The 23783-nt window shown below is 37.4% G+C and overlaps 1 protein-coding gene and 1 long non-coding RNA gene across 2 annotated transcripts; one reads left to right on the top strand and one right to left on the bottom strand.

Annotated features, from left to right (window-relative positions):
- Positions 1-1574: 1574 nt before the first annotated feature.
- On the bottom strand, positions 1575-14271 carry LOC136252426 (uncharacterized). The gene is made up of 10 exons (XM_066044854.1): positions 14169-14271; positions 12448-12729; positions 11728-11967; positions 9888-10193; positions 8720-8853; positions 6735-6905; positions 5993-6160; positions 4848-5193; positions 4292-4579; positions 1575-1758 (listed from the first exon to the last, which is right to left on the bottom strand). Exons 4-10 carry the CDS (start codon positions 10189-10191, stop codon positions 1754-1756), a joined length of 1416 nt encoding a protein of 471 aa, XP_065900926.1. The 5' UTR covers positions 10192-10193; positions 11728-11967; positions 12448-12729; positions 14169-14271; the 3' UTR covers positions 1575-1753.
- LOC136252427 (uncharacterized) lies at positions 14269-22804 on the top strand. Its single transcript, XR_010699553.1, has 5 exons — positions 14269-14479; positions 18663-18860; positions 20584-20697; positions 20745-20773; positions 20819-22804. It is a non-coding gene; the product is annotated as an uncharacterized lncRNA (long non-coding RNA).
- Positions 22805-23783: the final 979 nt, after the last annotated feature.

The raw sequence follows: 23783 nt of genomic DNA on the forward strand, positions 1-23783 counted from the left end.
CTTCAAGTGCATGTTATAATTGTAAATATTCTTCAGTTTGGGTAAATGGCAATCCTTATAATAACCAAAACCGGAATCAGGAATAGAATGGCCAAATTTTTGTGGCTCTCTGAACAGTGTCAGTCATGCAGCTGCTTATAAATGCAGGTTAAAAGTTTGTTAGCTGTTTTTTTATTGTACAAAACAATTGATTGAATATCCAGTCATGTATTTTACGATGATAATTGCATTAAGCTTTGTATAGTGGAACTTTGTATAATGGTCATCTTTGGGCCGGAAAGTTTTGGTGTTTATATATATACAGGTCATGTTATAGATAGAGAAAACCTAGATTCAGCAAAATTTTAGAAGTTATGATCATGGCCACTTAATTCTGGTGACCATTAACACACTGTATTATATGTAAGTGTCAAAACACCATACACGCAGCCAATGATCAATCAGATGTTACTTACTCTGTATGTACATACCTATGTCCCTACATATCTCAGAGGATACATTAATTTTGTTATGAACATGCATACCTGTAGTACTCTGGTCAGCCAAAATCATACCAAATTTGTTTGTTGATTTCCTGCACTTGAGCATCTAGTTAAGTAAAGTACATTGTAACAGCCACATATATGAATTGCATACCAACTGCAGCCACCTGCTTAATAAGGTCACTGTGAAATAAGGTCATTTGCTTGAAGCAAATCCCCAAATGTGTACAAAATGACCTGTCTAATGTAGTGACCTGCTTAATGATCACAAAGTCAGAATCAATGTGGTTCTGCATTTCAAATGACAAGTTTTGAGTGTTATAAAATAACTCATCAAGACGAAGCGTACATACACAAGTATTTACACTAAGGGTTTAAAGTTAGGTCAGGTTGCAAACTATTCAACAATAACAATGAAGCAGCCTGGGTGGCATCATATAGGTATTCAATAATTTCATTTGTCACCTCATGCCCCTGTTTACATTACAGACTCATGTGTAGATGCAGTTGTTGATGAAAGTGGTAGCTGTTAAAGGACTCCTTCACTGTTGGTCAACTGATGATACTGTGTAATACTTTGATCCATAGACAAATTACTTTATACGTAACATACCTTAATTTATTTTTTGTATAAATGAGTATAAATGCATGTCTACAGTAATGGAATGTGAGATGTGGTGAGATATGGTGGTTGATGAAATTAGCGTAGTATGTACTACAACATGTAAAAATGGAAATCAAAACCTAACATTGTACTTTAAATAAAATCTAATACTAGATTCCAAAAGGACTTACAATTTTAAATTTAATTCCCAGTCAGAAGTTTATACAATGTTTTATATAAGTAATTGTTTATTTGGCAGTATTCATATTTTGTTATTTCCCATGCATATTGCACATTGGCAAGATTTTAATTTGGTGAGTAGGTGACTTTAGCCGTATATATCATAATGATATTTAGGGGATACACAAAATTTCCTCACTTCATTACCAAGTCAAGTTTCTCACCAATATGAGCGTGTATTTTGGGAGTGTTCCATGCATGCATACTATACTGTTTATAACTATTAAAATAGTGTAGCTACACTTGTAATTGTGAGTATTAGCACATGAAAAATGTATAAACACCATATTATATATATGTATAGCAAAAAATGCATGTATATACTGTATGCATGGTAGGGTACACATGAGGGTTATTTTTTAGTGTTAGAAAAGATAACTATATACTAACTGAATCTCCATTGAGAGTAGAAATTACTTCAATTTGATTAACCTACAAAAAATGCAATATGCACATCTGTAATGAACATACTGTACATACATAATTTGTGTGTGTGTGTGTGGGTGTGATCGGTTTTGTAAAATCTGGTCACATATGTGACCGTCTCAGCAAAAACTCGACTTGTTCGTACAATTAAAATTTTGTCAGCATTATCTGCAGTGTCCGAGGAATGGATCACCAAAGTTTCAGCCTTCTGTGGTGAGTAGTTTTGGAATTATAGTACTAGACAGTAGGAAGAACAAGATAATCTATTTGTACAGCGACTGTACTGAAATAAACTTTAGATGCTTACATTCACAGTCATAACTTCCGTTTGAATTAGTCTACAACGTGCAATTTGGCTTAAAAAGTTCACCATGGATTAGTACATCAGCCAAGGTATAGTGTTAGCCCTGTAGGCACTTGCGCATATAGATATGAAGGCAGTTTGGTAGAAGAAATGATAAAAATAATCTTGTTTACATTTACCGCATCGTAAACAAATGCATGGGACACACATACTGTTGGGGCTACAGAAACGAAACAATAATTTTCAAACTCTCCATAATCAGGCAAATAAAATGGTATATACTTTTCATTAAAAAATATTTATTAATCGATTTGAGTTTTCCTTTGAGTACTTGCCTGATAAAAGCTTGCATATTTTTCTTTGTAGCATGCATAATTTTATGAATATTTAAATTTCGTTTTTCTCAATATGCATGCTTGTGCAAACAAGTTTGGTTTTTGCTGAGACTGTCACATATATTACACAACTAACTGCTAAAAGTATGCTATTGATGTGACAGACACACACACAAATCAGTGTGTGTGTGTGTGTGTGTGTATGTGTGTGTGTGTGTGTGTGTGTGTGTGTGTGTGTGTGTGTGTGTGTGTGTGTGTATGTGTGAGTCACATCAATAACATACCTCTTAGCAGTTAGTTGTGTAATATATATTACCAGATTTTACAAAACCAATCCAAATCGCACATCAGGCAAAATCAAACTAACATCATGCACTAGTGGATAGCTACATTATCATATTACTAGTTTTGACCCTCAGTACTACTCAAACCACTTGAAGCTGGTTTTAACAGACATCTTTTCTGGGTGGTGTGGAGAGCTCAGATGGCAGTTTCAGGCCTTGTGAAGGGCCTGGGTTGGCAAGAATCAGTGGTTTACTGCTGGATGGCCTGACAATGTTGGCCAAATAATTTTCTGCTAATTTCGCTGCATATCAGCCACTAAGAAGCCACCACAGCCCTGTAATATTGTGTTTGGACTTCAGTCATGGTGTGTCTCCATTTTGAGGTCAATATCTTGCCCACCCCACCACTGCCACCCTCTTCCCCTTTGTGAGCACTTGTGATACAACTTCGCTCGTCCAACTGCTCAAATTTTCCATCTTCTTTGGCGGGAAATTCCACAAGGTGCAATGTCTGGTTATAATTAGGTCATTGATGAGGATGAGTGACGACTGTTCGCCCAAAGAGTTATATTTTCTTTTAACTATTAGCTGTTCATAGACCCATGTTATGGTGGATAGATGTAGTATTGAGAGATATATCCAAAGAATGGGGTTGGATGCTTTCTGGTGCATACAAAATTGGAGCCAGTCTATCTCATCTGCAGGAGCTACTAGAGGTCCTAATGTGGTCACTTACACTTTTTCCTGAAGCTGTGGGAGGCTTTTACTTGTTTTGAGACTTAACTGGGGGCATAGCAGCATGAGAGGGTAACAAGGGTGGTAACTGGTTGATACAATTTCTCAGTGTGCAAAGATGCAAAACGTGCTCCCACAGTAAATAAAAGTCTTCTGAAAGATTGAATTTGGCGACAATTTTGACTGAATAATTTATTATTTCTGAATGACTGTTTTATTTGAATACACACGACTGCTCTATTGGAATAGCTGACTGTTCTATTAAATTATCTCATCATAAAAACTGGTACAACCATTTTCTTGTAAAATTAAAGTGGAATCTATCCTCCCACCCCCTGTTGCCAAACCTATGCTAAGTTACCATCATAAATTCTGTGCAGACCAATTTCTATGCTGCGCAGAATTGTAAAAGTGACTTCACCTGGCACCAGCGAGTACTGCTTAAATTAAGTCCATGCTTAGTCCAAATCTTTGGATTCAGGACTCTGCCATTGTAAATAAATTAAAGTCAGAAAAGCTGTGTGCATGCATGCATGTACCATATGGTGCACATGGAGACCAAGAAGGGTAAGGATTTCCTCGTGTTCAACTTGCAAGCAAATGACAGGTTTACACTATATATAATGTTTTATTACTTCCAGCGATGCAGACTAAGGCCATTGACCCAGATCACTGCTATTGTCTGAGGCCCTCTCTCTTGGCCTATAAAGGCTTGTAAGGTTACTTGACTAGGTGGTTATATCTCCTGTGGAGGGTTGAGATGAAGATCATAGGACAGGCAGTAAAGAAGTATGTTTGTGTAGTAGTCGAACAACAGTGAAAACAGAGTCATGCTTATATTAAATTTCTACTTAATAGTGTTATTACTACTTAATGCATACCTATTTTCTCAGCCATCTTCTTCATATCAGGATCATCACTACCCTTCAGCACATTTATAAACCCTATGTACTTCTGTGTCAGACCAACTTGTAAGCTAGGAATTAAGATGCTATCAAGGAAATACATCATCTTATTAGTTTCCAATGATATTGTTCCTATTTCCATCTTTTGCTCAAGTGTAATTACTTTATCCGCATAAAGTTGTGCCAGGATAGCACTGATATGCAGTTTAGTAATTTGTGGATAATGTTTTCTGATCTTATTGTATGCTGTAGATGAGTTAATTGCTATATTATAAAGTAATGAAAGTGGTACAGTATGTACTACTGCTCAAATGCAACATTGCCTCACAAGAGTGTGAGCGCTTAAAAAAGCTTGCTAATTAAAGGGCATGGCACCTGTTCCACTTGCGAGTATTCAAACAAATATTTATAAGCAAAACAGGTGCAAAAGCCTTCGCTCGCACTCTTGCAAGTGTAATGATGTTGTGTTTGAGCAATACTTATCATATATACATTGCCTGCATTAAAGAGGATATCTGTATTATTGACTAACCTTCTTCTTCTTCTGCCGTTCCTTGCATTAATCTACTTCTAATCAATTTGGCCAACTCCTTTACACCACCATAATCACTATCTTCCATTACTTTAATAAGATCATCAAAACTTCTACCAACACCAGCTGCCACTGATGGTTGGATCATATGATCCAAGAAATAAACTGCTTTGCTTGCTCGTGTGGGTTTTGCATGCACAATATCTCTAGCATCACCAGGAAGCAGGTTGGCTGCAAACAATTCTGCAATGAACGTGACATCATCCATTGGTAGTGCTTTGACCAGTTGAGGGTAGAAGTGTTTGAATATATCACCAGTTGACATTTCTCTCTCTCCTATATTAGTCTAATGATTTTATGCATGATAATGTATATGTACTGTTATAATGTGTTACCCCACTAACACAATTGTAATGATTCTTAATTATCTATCAATAATTTTGCTGACTTCTATACTTTAATACATAAGTTTGCACTATTCATGTGGTATAGAGTGTATTACATCATTCTTTTGAGCTAATTGTACGTAGGTAAACTATTGCATTGCTGTCCTGTAACCACATAACCATTGTAACCGGTTACATGCCAAATTTTTGCACATTTCTAATTTCACGTATTGAGCCATATCTACTTGGCCTGGGAGCTTGTTTCATCTCTCTTAACTCCTGCTTTGCCTTTCTATAATGAAAATAAATGATTTCTCAAAAGTACTGCTAAAGTGAAGTACTTTACATGCACTTGGACCAATGTCTGGCTCTGACCTGGCTGACCCAATTTTGCACAGATTTTAAGATCAATTGTTCAACATTGATTGAGATACTCTAATAGAGCAGTCAGCTCCATGTAGGCACAGACTCCCTAGAAAGAGCACACTACAAAATAATAGTAAATGCTGTCTAGGCGAGTGTCCCACTGTTTGACTAAGGAAAGTCTATAGCAATATACAGTGGTACCTCAGTTATCCCTAAACCCCTGGGAACCACTTCATGTTCAGATGCTGACGGCACTCCATAACTCTGAAGTACTTGTATACAAAATCACCTTAAGACATCTACAACCTATGATCAAGTACGGTGGTAGGTTCATACAGACTTTCAATCTTAAGAGCATAACTAGATCATTTGTATCACACTATCCTTACTCACATCTTTGGGGTCATCCATTCTCAACAAGGTGTACTTGCCAGGTTCTGGGATGAAGTTGTCTTTGTTTTCCCATCTATTCTTTGTCTTGTCCATGCACCTCTTCTTAAATTCCTTTTCAGCATCTTCTAAACTATTGTAGTCTAGCATGTGGGACTGGCCTTGTTCCCCCTGTAGAAGGATAAGTCAACACATTCCAGAATAGGTTAGTATTGGAGGGAAATGTTAGCTGACTTGACAAGTGGCTTTAACCTACAACCTACTTTATTAATTATTATGTTTGATTTAGCTGTGTATAGAAATATTTATGTATTAGTATGTTTTGTAGTTATTTACCACCAGTTACCTCATCATGTTATCTGGCTGCTGAGTGCATGCATGCAATAACTGTATCTGAATCCTAGATCCAGCTATGTGCATTGGTTTGGCGAATTTTCTTTAGTTCACCAAATTAGTCAAACTTTACAGTAAAACCTGTGTAGCTATTAAGGACACCTTGGAACCGAACAAAAATGTCCTGATCATCAAGGTGTTCTGGTGTCCTGATTATCAAGGTCTGATTATCAAGGTGGCCTAATTTTCCAGGTCAGTTTACATACTAAGGGATACTTTTGGACCATTACCAAGTGTTCAGATTACACAGGTGTCCTCCACTGTCCTGATTCATAGGTTCCAGTACAGTCCCAAAAACATCATTGTTGTCCATGGAAATTACAACCAGCTTGAACTGGCATACGACACTGACCTCATGACCCCACCAAATCCAGACATTATAGGAATCAACAGTTGACTTCTGCTTCAACAACTGGATCTTGTAGTAATTGTCTTTGTCTTGTCCATCATTAGTTTGTTTGAGAGTACAGTTCCAGTCATCAACAACTTCATACATATCAGCATAACGAACATGCTGATCCACCTATGAGTATATATACACACACATACAGTTTTAACTACACAAAATAAAATTATGTTGTTTATATATAAAACATTGCATGTGTATCCGTGTAATACATTACATGTCACACGCATGCTAGTGCATGTAATGTGCATTACATGTCACACGCATGCTAGTGCATGTAATGTGCACAGTATTAAAAAAGTGGCAAGCCAGACCCAGGAGACCTGGCCATCAAGGTTAGGGATTTCCTGCCCTAAAATATCACTTGAAAATTAAATTCACCATTCCTTCGTGATTATTTGGTAGTATTGGTTAGATGTGTATATCTTATAACATTTAAAATAATTACCTGCATATTTTGTTTAATTATATCAAATGGAATTTATGATGTCTATTGCCTTCAAACAAGTAATCATACAGGCTAATGCTACCAATTTAAATTTTCAATGTTGACAACTGTTTTGCCATGACATACACCTTTTCGCAAACCATATGTGGAAAGTAAAATGCATGCACAATGGTGTGGCTTGTACGTATACTTTTCTATGTCCTTTTGCATGTAACACAATTCCTGCATCAATAATCACGTAAGAGTGAAATGAGAGGGTTCATAAATTATCACTACACCTCCAACCATCGAAGTTGCCCATTTGAATCCAGTCACATATATTGTAATATAGTATTAGGGCCAAGTAATAGGCGCACAACAATACTGATAACTAACTGCTTTGCTCCCGCCAGCATTTTGATGTGGCCCCACTCTTTGCTGTTTATTTTTTGATGATGAAGTGTACAAGAGCATATAGTATACCTGTAGTGAATCATGATGCAACAAGTAGACATGTTAGTGTTAGAAAATTGTAACTGGAATTTGGATAAACCAGTGAAATTGCACATGAGAAGTTTCAAGATATACGGTTTTAAAAACTTGAAGTTATTATAACTTGCAAAGGATAGTGGGTGCATGGATGAAATTTACACAAGAGATGTGTCAATTTGTTACCTTTCAGACCATTTCCAGAATTTGTAGCTGCTTGTAGAGTTCTCACCAAATAAGATTAAAATCTGAGCAGTTGGATGAGCGAAGTAGTATCACGTGTGTACACACAAGAGATAAAGGCATCTCTTAAAACCAACCCTGAGTAGTTTGAGTAATCTTGAGGGTCAAAAGCAGTAGTATGATAGTACAGCTATATACCCACTGGCAGTCTTATGGCCTGATGCGTGATTTGGATCAATTTTGTAAAATCTTAGGAAGTTTAGTAAGAGTTTATAACATAAAAGAAAGCTCTCAACGTAATATAGAAGAACAGAAAAGGTAAGACCATAGTAGCACATAATTCAAGCCCATAAGATTTTGAGTTACTTAAAATTGTCTGAAGGCATCAATTAGTTTGCCAGTAAGTGAGTTTGACAGTCAGTCCATCGGTCAGTCAGTAAGTCTGTCAGTCCATCAGTTGGTCAGTAGAAAAAAATTTAACAGTAAGTTTTGAATTGGCACAGAAAATGCCATGGGACATTTTGAGGTAGTGGTAGGGATTAAATATCCACAGGTGTATGTATCTGCAAGTGTAGGCAACTATGACATCCCTAATCAAACTAAAATTCCATGCAAATGTTTCTTGTTATGTATAATTGGGTATTTGTGTTCATAGTGTACTTCAAGCGAATAGGACAGCAAATCAATACAGACAGGATTCACTTTAAACCAATTAAAAATTGAATAGTGTTTATAAGGAATGCATATTGACACAAAACACATTTAGTGCAATTGCACCCTTCTTAGTAAAATTATATCACAACATTAATTTTGTTTGTAACATGTTGGCTACCTTGTGGCTGTATTTCTTCTTCATTTTTTTCTTTGGAGCAGGTACAGCTTTTCCAGAGATGTCTTTGGTAGCTTTGCTGTCAGCAGCAGAAGTAACAGCAGTCTTTTTCCCTTTTCCTGGCTTATTGGCTGCAGCTGTGGAAACACGTATTAGATAAACATATAACTACAGTATGTACTACAGATGTCCCCTTCTTTAATGACCAAGCAGGTATATACAATAAATTGGATATCATGTAATTTACTGTACATGTGAACACATATTATTTGCTTTACTTTATTAAACTTATAGAACATCTGCAATCATGTTAGCTACAAAGAAGATGTAAAAAAAAGAAGAAAAGGGAAGTTGTACATCTAAAAGATTCATATCTGCAAATATTAAGTAAAGCAAAACATGCATTCTATTCAGGGGTTCTGGGGCAGATTGATATGCCATTTCAATGTTTTGATGTGTAGAATAAACATGATCCCATTACAGACCAATGAGAAGACTACTAAAATTAGCCAGTGAAGGGAGTCAGATCTTCACATCAAAATTCACCAAAAAAATCCAGGTCATTGGTGACTAACTTGACCATGTGACAATGTGCAGTTTAGGTGTTTACTGGAGGAACCACATCAGCACAAAAGCTTCTTTGCATTCAACTTATACTTATATACATACCCTTAATCAAACGATGTTGATTTTTTTCAAAAGCAAAGGTTATATATATGGTAACTGCCTTCCTAAAATTATGGGCACCGCCCATAACTCTGCCTCTAAAAATCATCATAGAAATATGATATGCAATGAACATTATGGAATAGTCTTAGGCTGGCCATCTAACCAAGAAAACAGTTTCAGGCGGCCAGATAAAAAGTCATGAATTTTGGCCTGCCTGCCTGACCATAGTCGAAGGGATAAAGACCAAACGAAGCAGCGCACAGCCACCATTTTATGCCACAATAACAAACTCATAGGTGGTATGTGTGTTTCTGGCTCAAACGAGTGTCTTCCTTCTGCACTTCGCCAACCATATCGAGGCATTAATCTTCCATATTGACACTTTCCTTATGGGGGAGCATAGTTAGACATCACAAAACTATTTTTGAAGTTTGAAGTGTTTAAGAGAGATTTCTACAACTATGCAAATTAGTGATCACATATGAGCAAAACAAGAACATACCTGAATCAGTCTTTTGTTTCTTTACATTTGGAGGTCCACCAGTGTTAGTACTGTCTGTACTGCTCTTTGAGTCTTTCAAACGTTCTTCTAGTTCTGCCTTCTTCCCACTTGTCTTTAATCCTTGCTCCTTCAACTCTTTCTGCAATTCTTTCACTGTAGACGTTGCTGCATCTTTTGCTGGTACACTTTGGGTAAAACCATCATCAGTGGTGTCCTCCTGCTTTCTCTTTTGTCCTGGAGTACTTGCACCCTTAGCTGAGGTCTTACTAGTTGCATTAACCTGTGCCTTCTTCTTTGGTCCCATATCTACATGTAAACAACGTATTTATTATCATTAGTTACACATAGATACATACTATATAGCAACTGAGTTTACAGCTAAATGTGTGTATAATACTGGCTATGCAGCCCAAGTAAAATTATTATCTGTGATCAGTATAAAAGTGCTTAGCACTGTTCCATAAGTGTTTATACATCAATCCAGTTACATGTCAGATTTCAATGATAACTTTTGATATAGTATGTTCACGTTGAGCTGAATCCTCAAAAACATTTAATAACTCATGGATGCAATTACACATGATCTTGAAATTTGGCTCATTTGTAGTACTGCTTGACCTGCTTAAAATATTTTCAAAATCTTTTTGTTCAAATATTTGATATAATATCTATGGCCAATCAAAATTTTCACAATATATTTCCTAAGGGGAAGCCAGATAAGTACAGTGTCCATTACAGCCCTTTCCCAAACTTGTAATGGAGCCAAACCGTACATGTCTGTTGTAGACACCTTTGCTGTTACCAATATCATCTGGTTGGCTGAAATGTGAACTCTGTTGAGAAAAAATCTGTTTTTAAATTTTAGCTGTTTTTCAGGATTCAACTCAACGTGAACATACTATAGTCAGAGTAATATTATACACACTAGACTATTGGCATGTACATTCAATTTGAGGCTAGTTAGGAGAGAAGGTGTTGTCAGCATCCACTGGGCTGTGCTCCCAAACTTCTGCTGCTGTGATCACCTATTATGTCAAAGTAGAACCCCCTTCTAGTTATGGCCTTGCTTAAAACTATAATGCAGCATCAGCAATTTTAAGCTTTCTGTTGAGATCCTATGTATATGAATCTTTAAAGAACTTAGAAATCAAAGCAACTATATTTGCCATACAGAACAGTTTAGTGACCACAGGCAATTAGTCACGCAGCGCCATACCGTAAAGGATCTATAATTATTATGGTTTAACTCCAGCTTGAACTTAGTAGTTCTTTAAACCAGTTAAAACATTGCCTTACTTGTGTTATATAAAAAATATAGCACTAAAAGATCAGAGCTAGTGGTCTTGAGATAAAATATAACACTCAGTTTTGCCTCGTGTTATATTTGTCTCTCATCCACTTTTATATACATGTGACATTTTTCACATACGTAGCACCAGTGGCAGTGCTTTACATATACTAAATTAAAGTGCATGCAAGTTGAAACTTATTGCAGCAATTAACAAATACAAGTAATAGCTCTCTAGCTTCCACTACGTAATTAAGCTTGTATCTTGGATTATTCATTCATAATGCAAAAACTGCACTTTCAATTGAGCAGAAAAAGAACTAAATTAGAGACTATTAAGTGCAGAACTACTATCAATTAAAGTACATGTCCAAAGGATTATTCACTAGTTGTTATTGTTGCATTTGGTATTGAGTGCATAGACAATTAGATGTTTTAAGGCCCAGTCTGTATGTAAGTTCATTTTCCAGTCTGTTCTGTGTTTCGGTTACATTCATTGATTCCCTCAGTTTTAAAATACGTAAACAATAAAAAAAGCCACACACGACATACCTAAGTCAACTTTTTGTTTCTTAACACTTGGAGGTCTACCAGTGTTAGTACTGCTCTTTGAGTCTTTCGAACGTTCAAGTTCTGCCTTGCTTCCACTTGGTTTTGCTGCATCTTTTACAGGTACACTATCAGTGGTGTCCTCCCGCTTCCTCTTTCGTCCTAGTGTGTCTGCACCCTTAGCAGAGGTCTCAGGTTGATTATCAGTTGTCTTTGTCTGTACTTTCTTCTTTGGTGCCTAGTCTGTAAACATAAACAACTGCATAGCCATGGCCAGTAATGAACAGAAAATAAGCAGCATACAAAGTATACATAACATAACAATATGTACAATAATAATCAGAGAGGCTGTGAAATATAAGGATACAGGCGTGAGCAAAGCAAACTATGCATGTAGCATGCACTAAGTGTTACTCCAAATGCATGCTTTGTGTAGAGGATCAAGTACCAAAGTGTGCCGTGTTGTTCTGGACAATACTGTATGGGTAGTTATGGTTTCAAATAGTACAGGTTTTTGTAGAGATACATAAGGTCACATATATACTACATACGCAGTTATACCATGACATGATAAATAAGAAAAGTACAAGTCAGCCCTAAGAATGCATGCTAGCAACATAATATATAGTGTACACAATAAGTGTTAAAAATTGTAGTCCGCAATTTTTCAATAATTAGCTGCCACTCAACTACAAAACACTCACATTTCACAAACACACTCACCTTGCAGCAGTTGTCTAATGCGACTGGCCTCATTGAACTCTTCAATTTTTTTAAGGGCTTCTATCACTTTGTCCCAACTAGCTTTCTCCTCAGTGTTCAGCCATTTGTCAAACATTTTTCTACAGCATGCTCTGGCACCCTTTGCTGCCTCTTCTGTTTCAATTGTTTTCAAATAATTATCATACTTTGGGTTTAGTAGTACTAGTCCCAATTCATACCACTTACTAGCAACCGAGGGTAGCACGTGAACTACTAGATCTCTCAATTCAGGACGATCACTACCTACAGTATCAAAGATAATTCATGTACTTATCAAGGTTATAATTATTCCACTTACTCAAGGCTGGTCAATTCAAGAGGTGGGCATTTGTAAAGTTACAACTTTCGCCATTGAGGGAAATGTCATAATATTAATGCATAAACCATTAGGGGACCCATGAGAAAGCTAAACTTGCAAGCAGGGAGTTGCACAGAGAATACTCAACCAGTATATACTGCAAAGTTGTCATGAAGAAAACATGAACTGAGATGGTTTCTGGTTGATGATTTCTTGCAAAAGCATTTATAATTCTTATTATGGTCCTAATCATAAGCACTAGCTACACCACATGCATGAAAGCAGATGTTGGCCTTTGGAATCGCTAGAGTATAATTATGCTTTTTAGCAATTGTTGATTATCAAAATTAAAGGTTTGTTTCTACCCTGGGAACAAGACTGATAAATAATAGGTACATCCCACCTACTTCCAAACCTGAGGTAGGCGGGGCTCCTCTACATGGTACCCAGCAGTCATTTTTACGGTTATAATCCTTATGATTTACGTACAGCAACTACATCTCAATGTAAACCCACATGTCAATGCGTGTTCTCTTTCAGGTATTCTATAGCTTGTATAAGCAGAGCAAAATAAGCCACATTAATATTTGTCATGCTTTATGATGCTCCAACTTATAGCTACGTTGAATTGCATGATAGCTACAATGCTGCATACATGGACTCTTCAGTTAGTCACCGATCAATCTATTCTTTTTAGCATTTATTTTGCATGTGTGTTCTGTAAATGAAAGACATGTTCATTGTAGCTACGTAGTAGCTATCACGATGGTGTATACGTAGTTATGCCGTATGCAGCAACACATTTTATTATTATGATTGCTTTACAACAGGATTACAGAATTAAGATAGCTATGTACAAAAAATAGTGTGGTGGTGTTGAGGGTCAGATGGCAACATGTGCAAACTTCCCAATCATGCAAGAGATTTAGCTAAAGGGAACAATTTGGCAGGCCACAATGCTTCAAGTGCAACAAGCGGTCACTGGCCTGGACTAAAGTTGATTCAGTGATTGATTTTTTATTTTTATGTTTAATCTCACGGTAGCTAGTCGGCAAAAGCTATTCTACCAGACATGCCAGAGCACTCAGTGTGACAATGTAACACAAGTTGCGTCCGGGCGCAACGGTACTGATCACGCCGAGCCTGAAGCCCTTTTCGCTACGAAAATCACTATCCTATTACGGGACCAAATTAGCAATACAATTGGCCTTTTCCTAAGATTATTATACGCCCCCTTTATGTGCACCATTTGCACGTATTATAATCTATGTTTAGAACAAGTTTGGGAGGGGGTGGGGTAGGATTGACTTTGACAGGATGATGAGGGATCAGTGTTATGGTTAGCTATGTCATAGAAATATACAAATGTCTAGCTTATACTCACCTCTTGCACTGATCCTCTCCTGTGACATTCTAGTAGCTAGAAGTTGTATTATATTTCATATACATAAAATTTAAAATATCTTGGTTCCGCCCACCCTTTTTTGTGGTTACCGGTGTCACAGTGATATGGGGTAACGCCTCGGGTAACGCTATATTCACCCAACTTGATGTGGCGCCTCAAAATAATAACGCACTTTGTAAGCGCTTAGTCATTAGAGTGCTCCTTTAATACACTACGCTGCAGCGCTGGATGTCAGGGGGGTGTATTATCTATGATGCCAGCATAGACTACTTCGGACTTCGCTAGAGATGGTAAGCAGGGTATACCGCTAGAGATGGTAAGCAGGGTATACCAACATATATGACAGTAGTTTCGTGAGTTGCTAGATACACTACACTGTAAACCAGAAAGTAAAATACGAGTGGGAGGAGGGGAGAAGGAATGCAAGGTGCTGACCCGTAGTAATATGGTAGATCTGTAGCTGCAGTCAAAGGCTAAGGTTGCTAAGTTTGTGCTACAGTCAAGGATGAAGTCTGAAACCCACAATTGAAAAGTGCTTACTTGAAGTTCCACATTGGGGAAAATTTTGACTGGACAATAGTCTGATGGCAGTTGCAGATATTCCTGTGTCTATGTGACACCCCTGTTAGGAAATGTTCATAGCTTTATAAAGTGTGTATGCTCTTGCTAATGTGCATCTTAGCTACCTTCTGGACCTACAGTGCAATCACTACAATGTGATGATCTTATTAATGAGGTCATGAAGTATATGCCTCAGTTTGGTCACTGCTTCCCATACAAAGACCACATTGTAATAGTGAGTTAGTAGTTATGCTCCATTGTATAAGCAAGGTTGTATTCTACCACGTAATTGTATCCTGGTGGTTTCCGATACAAGGAACTAGGGCTGAAATGATCATGGATTTTTAGTATTCGAGTACTCTCTAGCATTAATGATTGAGTAATCACGAATACTTACCATACCTATATTGAAGCATATCATATGCAGTTTAAAGCTTTTAAGTAACAGCGATGATAAATACGCTGTATTAAAGTACCCAGTAAATGTTCCTGACAACCAAAATGCTTCAATCAAACTCCACACCGTCACTGCCAGATAACAAATGCATCATGTGAGCTCATTAATATTGGATCACATGATCTCAACGAGTACTCCAATACCAATTTTACTATCCGAATTCTAATATCCTTAATTAGTACCCATTTATTTATTTTAGCCATACAATGAACTGTGCAACTACCTTCTTCATACAACATGCATTATATGTGGAGCATTGCAAATGCAAATAAAGTGTATGTATATAGTACACTACAATTTCCTTACATCAAATTAAGCAAGAGTTCGTAATATAATTATACTGAGGAGAGTATTCTACTCTCGTATACACCTGTAGAAAGACATATCACGATGGTACTGTGTCTTTTTGTAATTAATATTGATTGTACGCATGCCAGCAATGTCACTAGCAACTAAACTAACTCAAGCTCCTCAGTGTTTCTCACCAAACTACAAGTGTACCTTCTTGTCATGGGTTTAGACAATTGCTTATATATAGGCATTTGTTGCTTGACCATTCACAGCTGTCTTGAGCGACACAGTACTTTATGGGTTCTTGTATGTCACAAACCACACTTACTGTAGTCGTTACATCATCACTTTAAAATATGCTCTTCTACAGGGGTATATGAGAGTAGGACACTCCTCAATAATTATGTTATAAACTCTTGCATTACGTAAGTCACTTACCGTATGGGTCATTCCATGTCAAATCAACAAGGAATTTAGGGTCACCTTTCGGATTTTGACGAAACTTGGTGTGTTTGTAGTACCTGTGGTGCTTATCACTCATGCAAATTTTTAGCTCCATACATTCCATAGTTTCTGATTTATGACCTCAAATATTTTGAATATTTCATGAAAATTTGGTCTATCTCTGGTTACAAAATCAACTGCAATTTTGTGCTGTGTAAATATTTTTAAACACAGTTTTCACTGATGGAAGACTGTTGATTGACCTTTCCAGTGATCCCTAAATTATGGGATATCTACTTAATTATGGTTCAAAAGTACTTCATTGAAAACTTTAATCCTTTATATTTTGAAAAATGCTGCTTGAAATTTTTCACATACTTTTGTGAATAATGATTGGGTCATAGTCTATGTTTGATAAAATTTTTGTGGTGGGACCACAATGGGCTCAAGAGATATAATGAATTATGTTGTGGTATGTGGAGGAATTTGCAGGCTATTATTGCTGTATTGGAGTGTACACCTCCAATAACCACTCACTGCCAAGTTTGTCTTACAGAGTGAAGGTGTCTAGGTACATTGAAACCTGTATTAATGACCACCTGTATTGAAAGACCATCCATAAGCTGCAGCTAATTTATACTTTAATTTGATCTTAATGTATAGCACCAAAGCATCAATCTTTTCTAGCAAATCCAAAAATGGTCCTTATTAGACAGGTTGACTATAAATGAGATCATCATGCGTCCATAAACACATTAATGGTGTACCATCTCTTCAGTTATACCTTATTTATTAAGTAAAATCTCGCCGTAGTGCACTTACATACATATCCCCACTCTACACTATTCAAGTTACGTACATGGCTGCATAGGTACAACAGACCTCCTCAATAAGGATATCTGGGTACCTTGATAGCCTCATGACCTCACTTTGTAATTGTACATACATTTTGGACCCAAGACAAGTCTGTGGTTTCTCAAAAATGAACACTTTATCAATGGTCCAGGGAATAGAATAGTTACACTGTACATAGTAGATGCATTACTTGTACCAAGAGTTTTTATATTATTAACACTTGCTTGCACCTCAATGCGTGATTTATAGTACTGTAATTACTAAAATTAATGGTTTTTCAAAGTATTTTGTGTTCACGTTTTTGAAGGTCAGTACAGGTAAATGTTCAACATGTTTACTTCCTATGTGAGTATGTGTATGAATTTATGACTTGATCTTCAAAGTGGTCGTGAATGTAAAGTAATGTAGTAATTAATTTCACACATTGAGGTACAATTAATGCATGTACGTATATGGCAAAATCCCTCCATTGTTAGGAACATAATAAAGTGCTCATATTACAGAAGCTACAGAAGTGTCTTGGCTAAATGTACGTGCACCGCTATAGATTGGGAATACATGCAGTGTATAAACAGGTGCCCTGGTTATCAAGGTATCCAGGTATCCCTTCTGAGGAGTTCTGTTGTATGTATCTATGCAGCCACATATGGAACTTAAATATGGCCAAATCCACTACAGTGGGATTTAACTTAATAAAGAAGATAATTGTGAAGAGATGGTACAACATTTACATGATGTTTAGGGACACATGGTGATCAGATCTATAATTTATAGTCAACCTGTCTAATAAGGACCATTTTTGGATTTGCTAGAAAGGGTTGATGCTTTTGTGCTATACATTAAAGAAGTGTAATTTAGCTGCAGTATATAGGTGGCCTTTCAATACAGGTGGTCACTAATACAGGTTGCAATGTACCTAGACACCTTCACTCTGTAAGACAAACTTGGCATTGCCTTGTTGTGAGTGGTTATTGGAGGTGTACACTCCAATACAGCAATAATAGCCTGCAAATTCCTCCACATACCACATCATAATTCATTATATCTCTTGAGCCCATTGTGGTCCCACCACAAAAATTTTAACAAACATAGACTATGCCCCAATCATTATTCACAAAAGAATTTGAAAAATTTCAAGCAGCATTTTTTAAAATATAAAGGATTAAAGTTTTCAATGAAGTACTTTTGAACCATAATTAAGTAGATATCCCATAATTTAGGGATCACTGGAAAGGTCAATCAACAGTCTTCCATCAGTGAAAAATGTCTTTAAAAATATTTACACAGAACAAAGTTGCAGTCAATTTTATAACTAGAGATGGACCAAATTTTCATGAAATATTCAAAATATTTGAGGTCATAAATCAGAAACTATGGAATGTATGGAGCTAAAAATTTGCATGAGTGATAAGCACCACAGGTATTACAAACACACTAAGTTTTGTCAAAATCCGAGAGGTGGTCTTATTGTGGTCATGAAGTACACCTTAGCTACAGTATGTTTGGAACCAGCATGGTCACTATAATTTGTGTGTGTGTGTGTGTGTGTGTGTGTGTGTGTGTGTGTGTGTGTGTGTGTGTGTGTGTGTGTGTGTGTGTGTGTGTGTGCTTAGCGGTTTTGAGGTCGTTGTGGAACTTTGGATTCCACGACCTCTCATTGTGAGACCTGGACAGTCCTCCTGTGGGTTACTAGCCCTGTCCCAGGAGGATTTGCCTGCACAAGGCTCAAGTGTCTGAGGTGCACAGGCATCCCAGTGCTAGCTCACTAGGCAGCAATAGCTGTGTTAGTATGGCTGCCGAAGACTTTGCTTTTTTTGCTTTTTGTGTGTGCATCTATGTATATGTACAAATTTATTTTCTTATAGAATAATTTCTTTGGTGACCAAGTTGTCACAGATGGTAACATGCTCAATATGGAGTCCCCACAATTCATCACACTATAATGGACCAGAGATGGGACAGTACTCAGTAAGACTGGAACACTCTAAGGGTCTGTGCTACTGGATCATACTGCTGTGCTGTGAATGGTATCATTGTCCATTGTACTCATATTGATGTGCAAGGTGAGTAGTGTAACGAAATCATTCCAAGGGTCTTAAAGTTATGTAGTCTTGTCTGGAGAACGACAGTTATCATACCGCAATACAGATATAGTTAAGAAAAGTGACAGTTTAGTATAACACCTATGCCTCCTTGTAATCTATCCTACTGTAATACTCTTTGGTGTGAAAAAGTTTAGCCCCTTTAACTGTATTGTATTTGTGGGAAAACCATTGATCTACGCACATGAATAGATTGTGAGATACACAATTTCAAAAGTTTCAACTTGTGATGGCCAAAAGCTCTGAATTTGAAATTTTAACCATGGATGCAGCCAATCATAGTGTTTAGTTCACGGCCAGTTAGCTACTGACATAGCCATAATTTTGTGATTTTGAGCTGAAGTATTCACAATGGTATTATCTGTAACACAAGCATATCACTATGGGGTGGTGGGCGGGCAATTGGTATATGAATAGAATATATGGCCAAGTGTGTCATATAGACTGGTCTCAAGCCCAACTGTGCCACTGAAAGTGAAAGAAAAGTATGTATAAAACAACTGGGCAACTGTGCAATGGTGTCTACGTTTCTAGCCTCGTGTTCCAGCTGGCCAGTAGCAGTTCAAGGTGTCAGATCATTTCTAGCTCATAAAAAGCAGCCTGAGCAAATCAGTGGCAGCATTTCTGTGGTGTACATAGTGTATTGCAAGGTGAAAATTGAACTACAGTGGTGTGTGCATAGATCAACTATTGGGTTAATGTATTTACTCTATTGAATATACGTACAGTAGGACCCCAAACTCCCAGGAATGGGGACCACTTTGTATTCAGATGACTACAATAGTCCACATTTGTTGTGTGAAAAGTCTATATTACTTAATGTATCCTGCAGCAGTGAAAATCTTCCCCCTTGAAATTTTGGATGGTGCAATCTCCCCCTAGAAAAAAACCTTCAATACAGTAACACAAATTATGTACAGCATTTCAATCTTATCTTGACAATACTGTACAGTGGCCTCAGTTATTCAAAATCCACCTGGGTGCCCCTTAACTAGGAAATTTTTCATGGATAGCTGCCAATCCACAAAATTTTCCCCCTTGAAAATAACTAGTGATGTGCAATATATCAATAATATTGCATATCACGATAAATTTCTATATCGTGAATTATGATAAAATTATATTGTGATGCATAACGATGCACCACTTTTTACACAAAGTTTACTGATAATGATATTTAAGACAGTACAGCAGAGTTTATAGAGACTTCCAGGAGGTTAGGTGGGAATTCTATTGTTACTTTTCACATAGGTTCAAGTGCTAAAATCTCATTGTAGTAATTTATCACCATGCCTTCATGCAGATTTTTATATCATGATAATTTATCGTATCGTGATAAAAAAGTTTGCAATAATCATGATAGGTGATATACAAAATATTCGCACAACACTAATAATAACCCACTATACTGTATGGTTAAATGGTTACCACATGATATGGTTTGTGAATTGCTGAATGTTACTTGCTGTCACCAAAAATAGACAACTGTTTATTCAACCTATCTGTTTTATTGTATTCTTTTGATATGTAAATACGTACTTCACATACGTTGCACATGTGTGTGTGTGTGTGTGTGTGTGTGTGTGTGTGTGTGTGTGTGTGTGTGTGTGTGTGTGTGTGTGTGTGTGTTCAGTATTGTACGAGTGAAATATTAGTGTATTAGTGACATTTGAACCAATTTTAGTATTCTCCTTGATGAAAGAACAATATTGTATCAGACATGAAGTAGAATACTGAATAACACTCTGGTGATGCATTCACCGCCAATGTGAAAAAGTCATGCATCCCATCAGTAAAAGTACAGTTGAATTCGCTATGTATAGTTTACTGTAAATCTGTTTATAGGTGACAAGCCTGTGGATCAGCTACCTAAGGTTAGCCTAGAATACATTGGTTTAGCTGTTAGATTTTTCCAACAGCAATTACTAGTGACTATTCTTCACAAATTCTTAAGTGAAACTGACAGGAGAGTTGTAGCTATGAAGCCTGATGGCAATTGTTGTTATAGGACTGTCCACTCCTTACCAACTATTTGAGAACACCCGACACAACATGATCCATCCACTAAGTGAGTCAAAATCGGATCTACAATACCCAGACTGAGTGTTTCCAGAACTACATCAATTTATTCCTTGCTAAAACCCAATGACTTTGAATTTGTACTATGAAAACTGTCAATAGTCATTTTGATGTCATCATATCATTCAAAAGTGGTAACAACACAACTGTACTGTAAGATGATCAGAGTGAATTGATTGACTCAACTGATTAGAGCAAGGAATTCACTGGTTGACAAGTTTCACCATGTACTTTAAAATATAACTACATATTGATATCATAGCTGAAATATTTTGCAAATTGTCACCCTCAAAAATTTTGAGGGGGAAATTTTTGCTTCTGCAGGATGTAGTAATGCTATTTTGTGAAGTTCGAGGGGGGAAATTTTCGTGGATAGGCAGGATAGCTGCTGATCCACAAATTCGTAAAAATTTTCCCCCTCAGAAAAACACTATATGGTATTTTCTAAAATCCTTATTTACCAGATCGAGGTATGGCATGTAAGTACTGGAACCTTTACTTCTAAGTGCCTGAGTTCATCACTAAATAGTCTTTGTGGCAACTAAAACTGAATAATAACCAATTGTAAACATTACAATAGTAAACATTTAAAACATGATTTATTATAATACTTACTAAAGACAGTGTGGCACTATAATTAAAGCTCGCATTAATTTAGCCACCTATTTAAAAGTGATATTTTGTGTTATGTAACTTTGTAACCTATGTAACTGGTTACTTGGTGAATTCTCGCCAAATAAATAGTGTATTTAATTTCACATATTGAGCCACTACTGTGCACATTAAAAGATCATGTTTTTGCTGTGGTTGACCCTCCCCAGAAGGCTTCATTCAGATCAAGGTCATAACTTTGAAAGTCACATACTGCATGAATTGTGCAAAGCCTTTGTTGTAAAGTCCTAACTACCCCCTATCATCCGATGTGAGATGGTCTCGTGGAACACATGAACCATTCATTGTTGAGCCTTCTCCGTACCTATGTGGAGGAACAGAGTCTGTGGGAGGAACATTTGCAGTTACTACTGTTACTGTGTATATGTATACAGAACTACCAAGCATTCTTCGACAGGGTACTCTCCTCATGAGATACTCTTTTGCTCCAATCCAACGTCCTTGTTGTTACCTACCTTACAGAACCACTCACATGTAACACCTGCTGGTTATTTTGACAACTTACAAAGCAAACTAGCACAATTGAAGGAACTGGTAGAGAGCAATGTTGTGAAGTCTGCAGAAAGCCAACAGAAATTTTACAAAGCAAGCCAGTCATTTCGTCGGCTACTCCCAGGAGACTTAGTTTTATTGAATAATCCACGTACTGGCAAGCTCAACTTCCGCTGGACAGGACCTTGGAAGATGAAGGGGAACTCTACTGTTCTATTATCAAAGGGTCGTGTTACACAAGCAGCTCATGTGAATCGTGTGCGACCCCTATTTACTGACATTTCTGAAACAGAGGATGGATGCTTGGCAGATGGCTGGTCTCCCCCCCGTATTTCAGTATGATGAGCTCCCTGACCAGTCTTCTCCATCACCTGGACCTCCAGAGGCTCCTGATGATCCTCATTGTTTCTGATACAGTTCCTCCTCGACCACCGTCAGTCGTTTTCAATCTGGAGGACCTTTTCCAGTGATCACTACAAGTAGTGGAAGAGTTGTGAAGCCAGTTCAGCGGTATGGAGCAGAGACTAAGGGGGAAGAGTGTAATGACTGACTGTAATTAATGAACTGTTATTGATGATGTAACTATTGTGTCATGTGATATTGTAGTTGTAATTGGTTTTGTTGGTGTGCTGTTAAAGTTAGTTGAGTTGCTTATTCTTGAATTGTTACACGGACATTTTGGGATCCAGAATTTTTGGCTACTTTTTGCTGTAATATAGAGGTTTTCCTCTTTCAGAGGTAAAAAATGTATTAACCAGACCTGTTGGGACCAAAATTTTTGTGCTTATTATGGAGGTTTTTTCTATTGCGTCCTTAATTTGGGGAGTTTGTTAAGAGAGGTTCCATGAACTGTAGTTGATGGACTGATGTATGATTGGATGCAATAGTATAACCTTTGCACATCACACATTGCCAGCCTTACCTAATTAATTATTAAACTAAACCTACCCATTAGGCTTGCCTGCTCCTGGATCCACTCCTGCAACTATCTGGATCAACGTTGAAACCGGGTCACTACTGCTGACCCGGATGACCCACTGACCCGGATAGCAATGCAATCCGGGTCAGACCCGGATGTGACCCGGATTGACCCGGATTAATTAGAGCCGAGACGTGTTTCGGCTAGTCTCGAGCGAGCGAACGAGTCTACATTTTGAGCGTTCGATTCGTGTTAAGTAAATATTGCAACTTCAGGCTAGCTGTAGGTTGAAGACCAAAAAAAAAAAAAAAAAGGCCTTCACCTACTGACAATAGCTACCCCTCACCATAGATATTAGATACCCTCAGTTTCGTGCTACATACTACACTTACTAACAAATGGGCGTGGCTGAGCGTATGTTGGTAATGCGATAAGTGGGCGTGGCTCACGAAAGAGCTACGCGATAGCGTTTATAAGTTTCCATGTCGTCAAACGAACAATTTTGTTTCTCACGTGATCCAATCCGGGTCAGACCCGGATGACCCGGAGAAAATGTGACCCGGATGACCCGGAGAAAATGTGACCCGGATGACCCCACCCGGTTTCAACGCTGATCTGGATATAACATACACTGAATACTAAGTCTTGTATATCTACAGCAGGTGGTACAATTATGCATGCATGATCATGACTTTGGGACACAGACACAGTTTCTGTTTTTG

Source organism: Dysidea avara, chromosome 4 (assembly GCF_963678975.1).
Source record: "Dysidea avara chromosome 4, odDysAvar1.4, whole genome shotgun sequence".
Classification (NCBI taxonomy): domain Eukaryota; kingdom Metazoa; phylum Porifera; class Demospongiae; order Dictyoceratida; family Dysideidae; genus Dysidea; species Dysidea avara.

Excerpts from the sequence above, each read along its gene's own strand:
- LOC136252426 (XM_066044854.1), bottom strand. The coding sequence starts at position 10,191 with ATGGGACCAAAGAAGAAGGCACAGGTTAATGCAACTAGTAAGACCTCA. Across the intron at positions 6,906-8,719 it reads AGAAGAAATACAGCCACAAG|GTGGATCAGCATGTTCGTTA; the intron begins GTAGCCAACATG and ends ATATACTCATAG. Across the intron at positions 5,194-5,992 it reads GAATGGATGACCCCAAAGAT|ACTAATATAGGAGAGAGAGA; the intron begins GTGAGTAAGGAT and ends TAAAATCATTAG.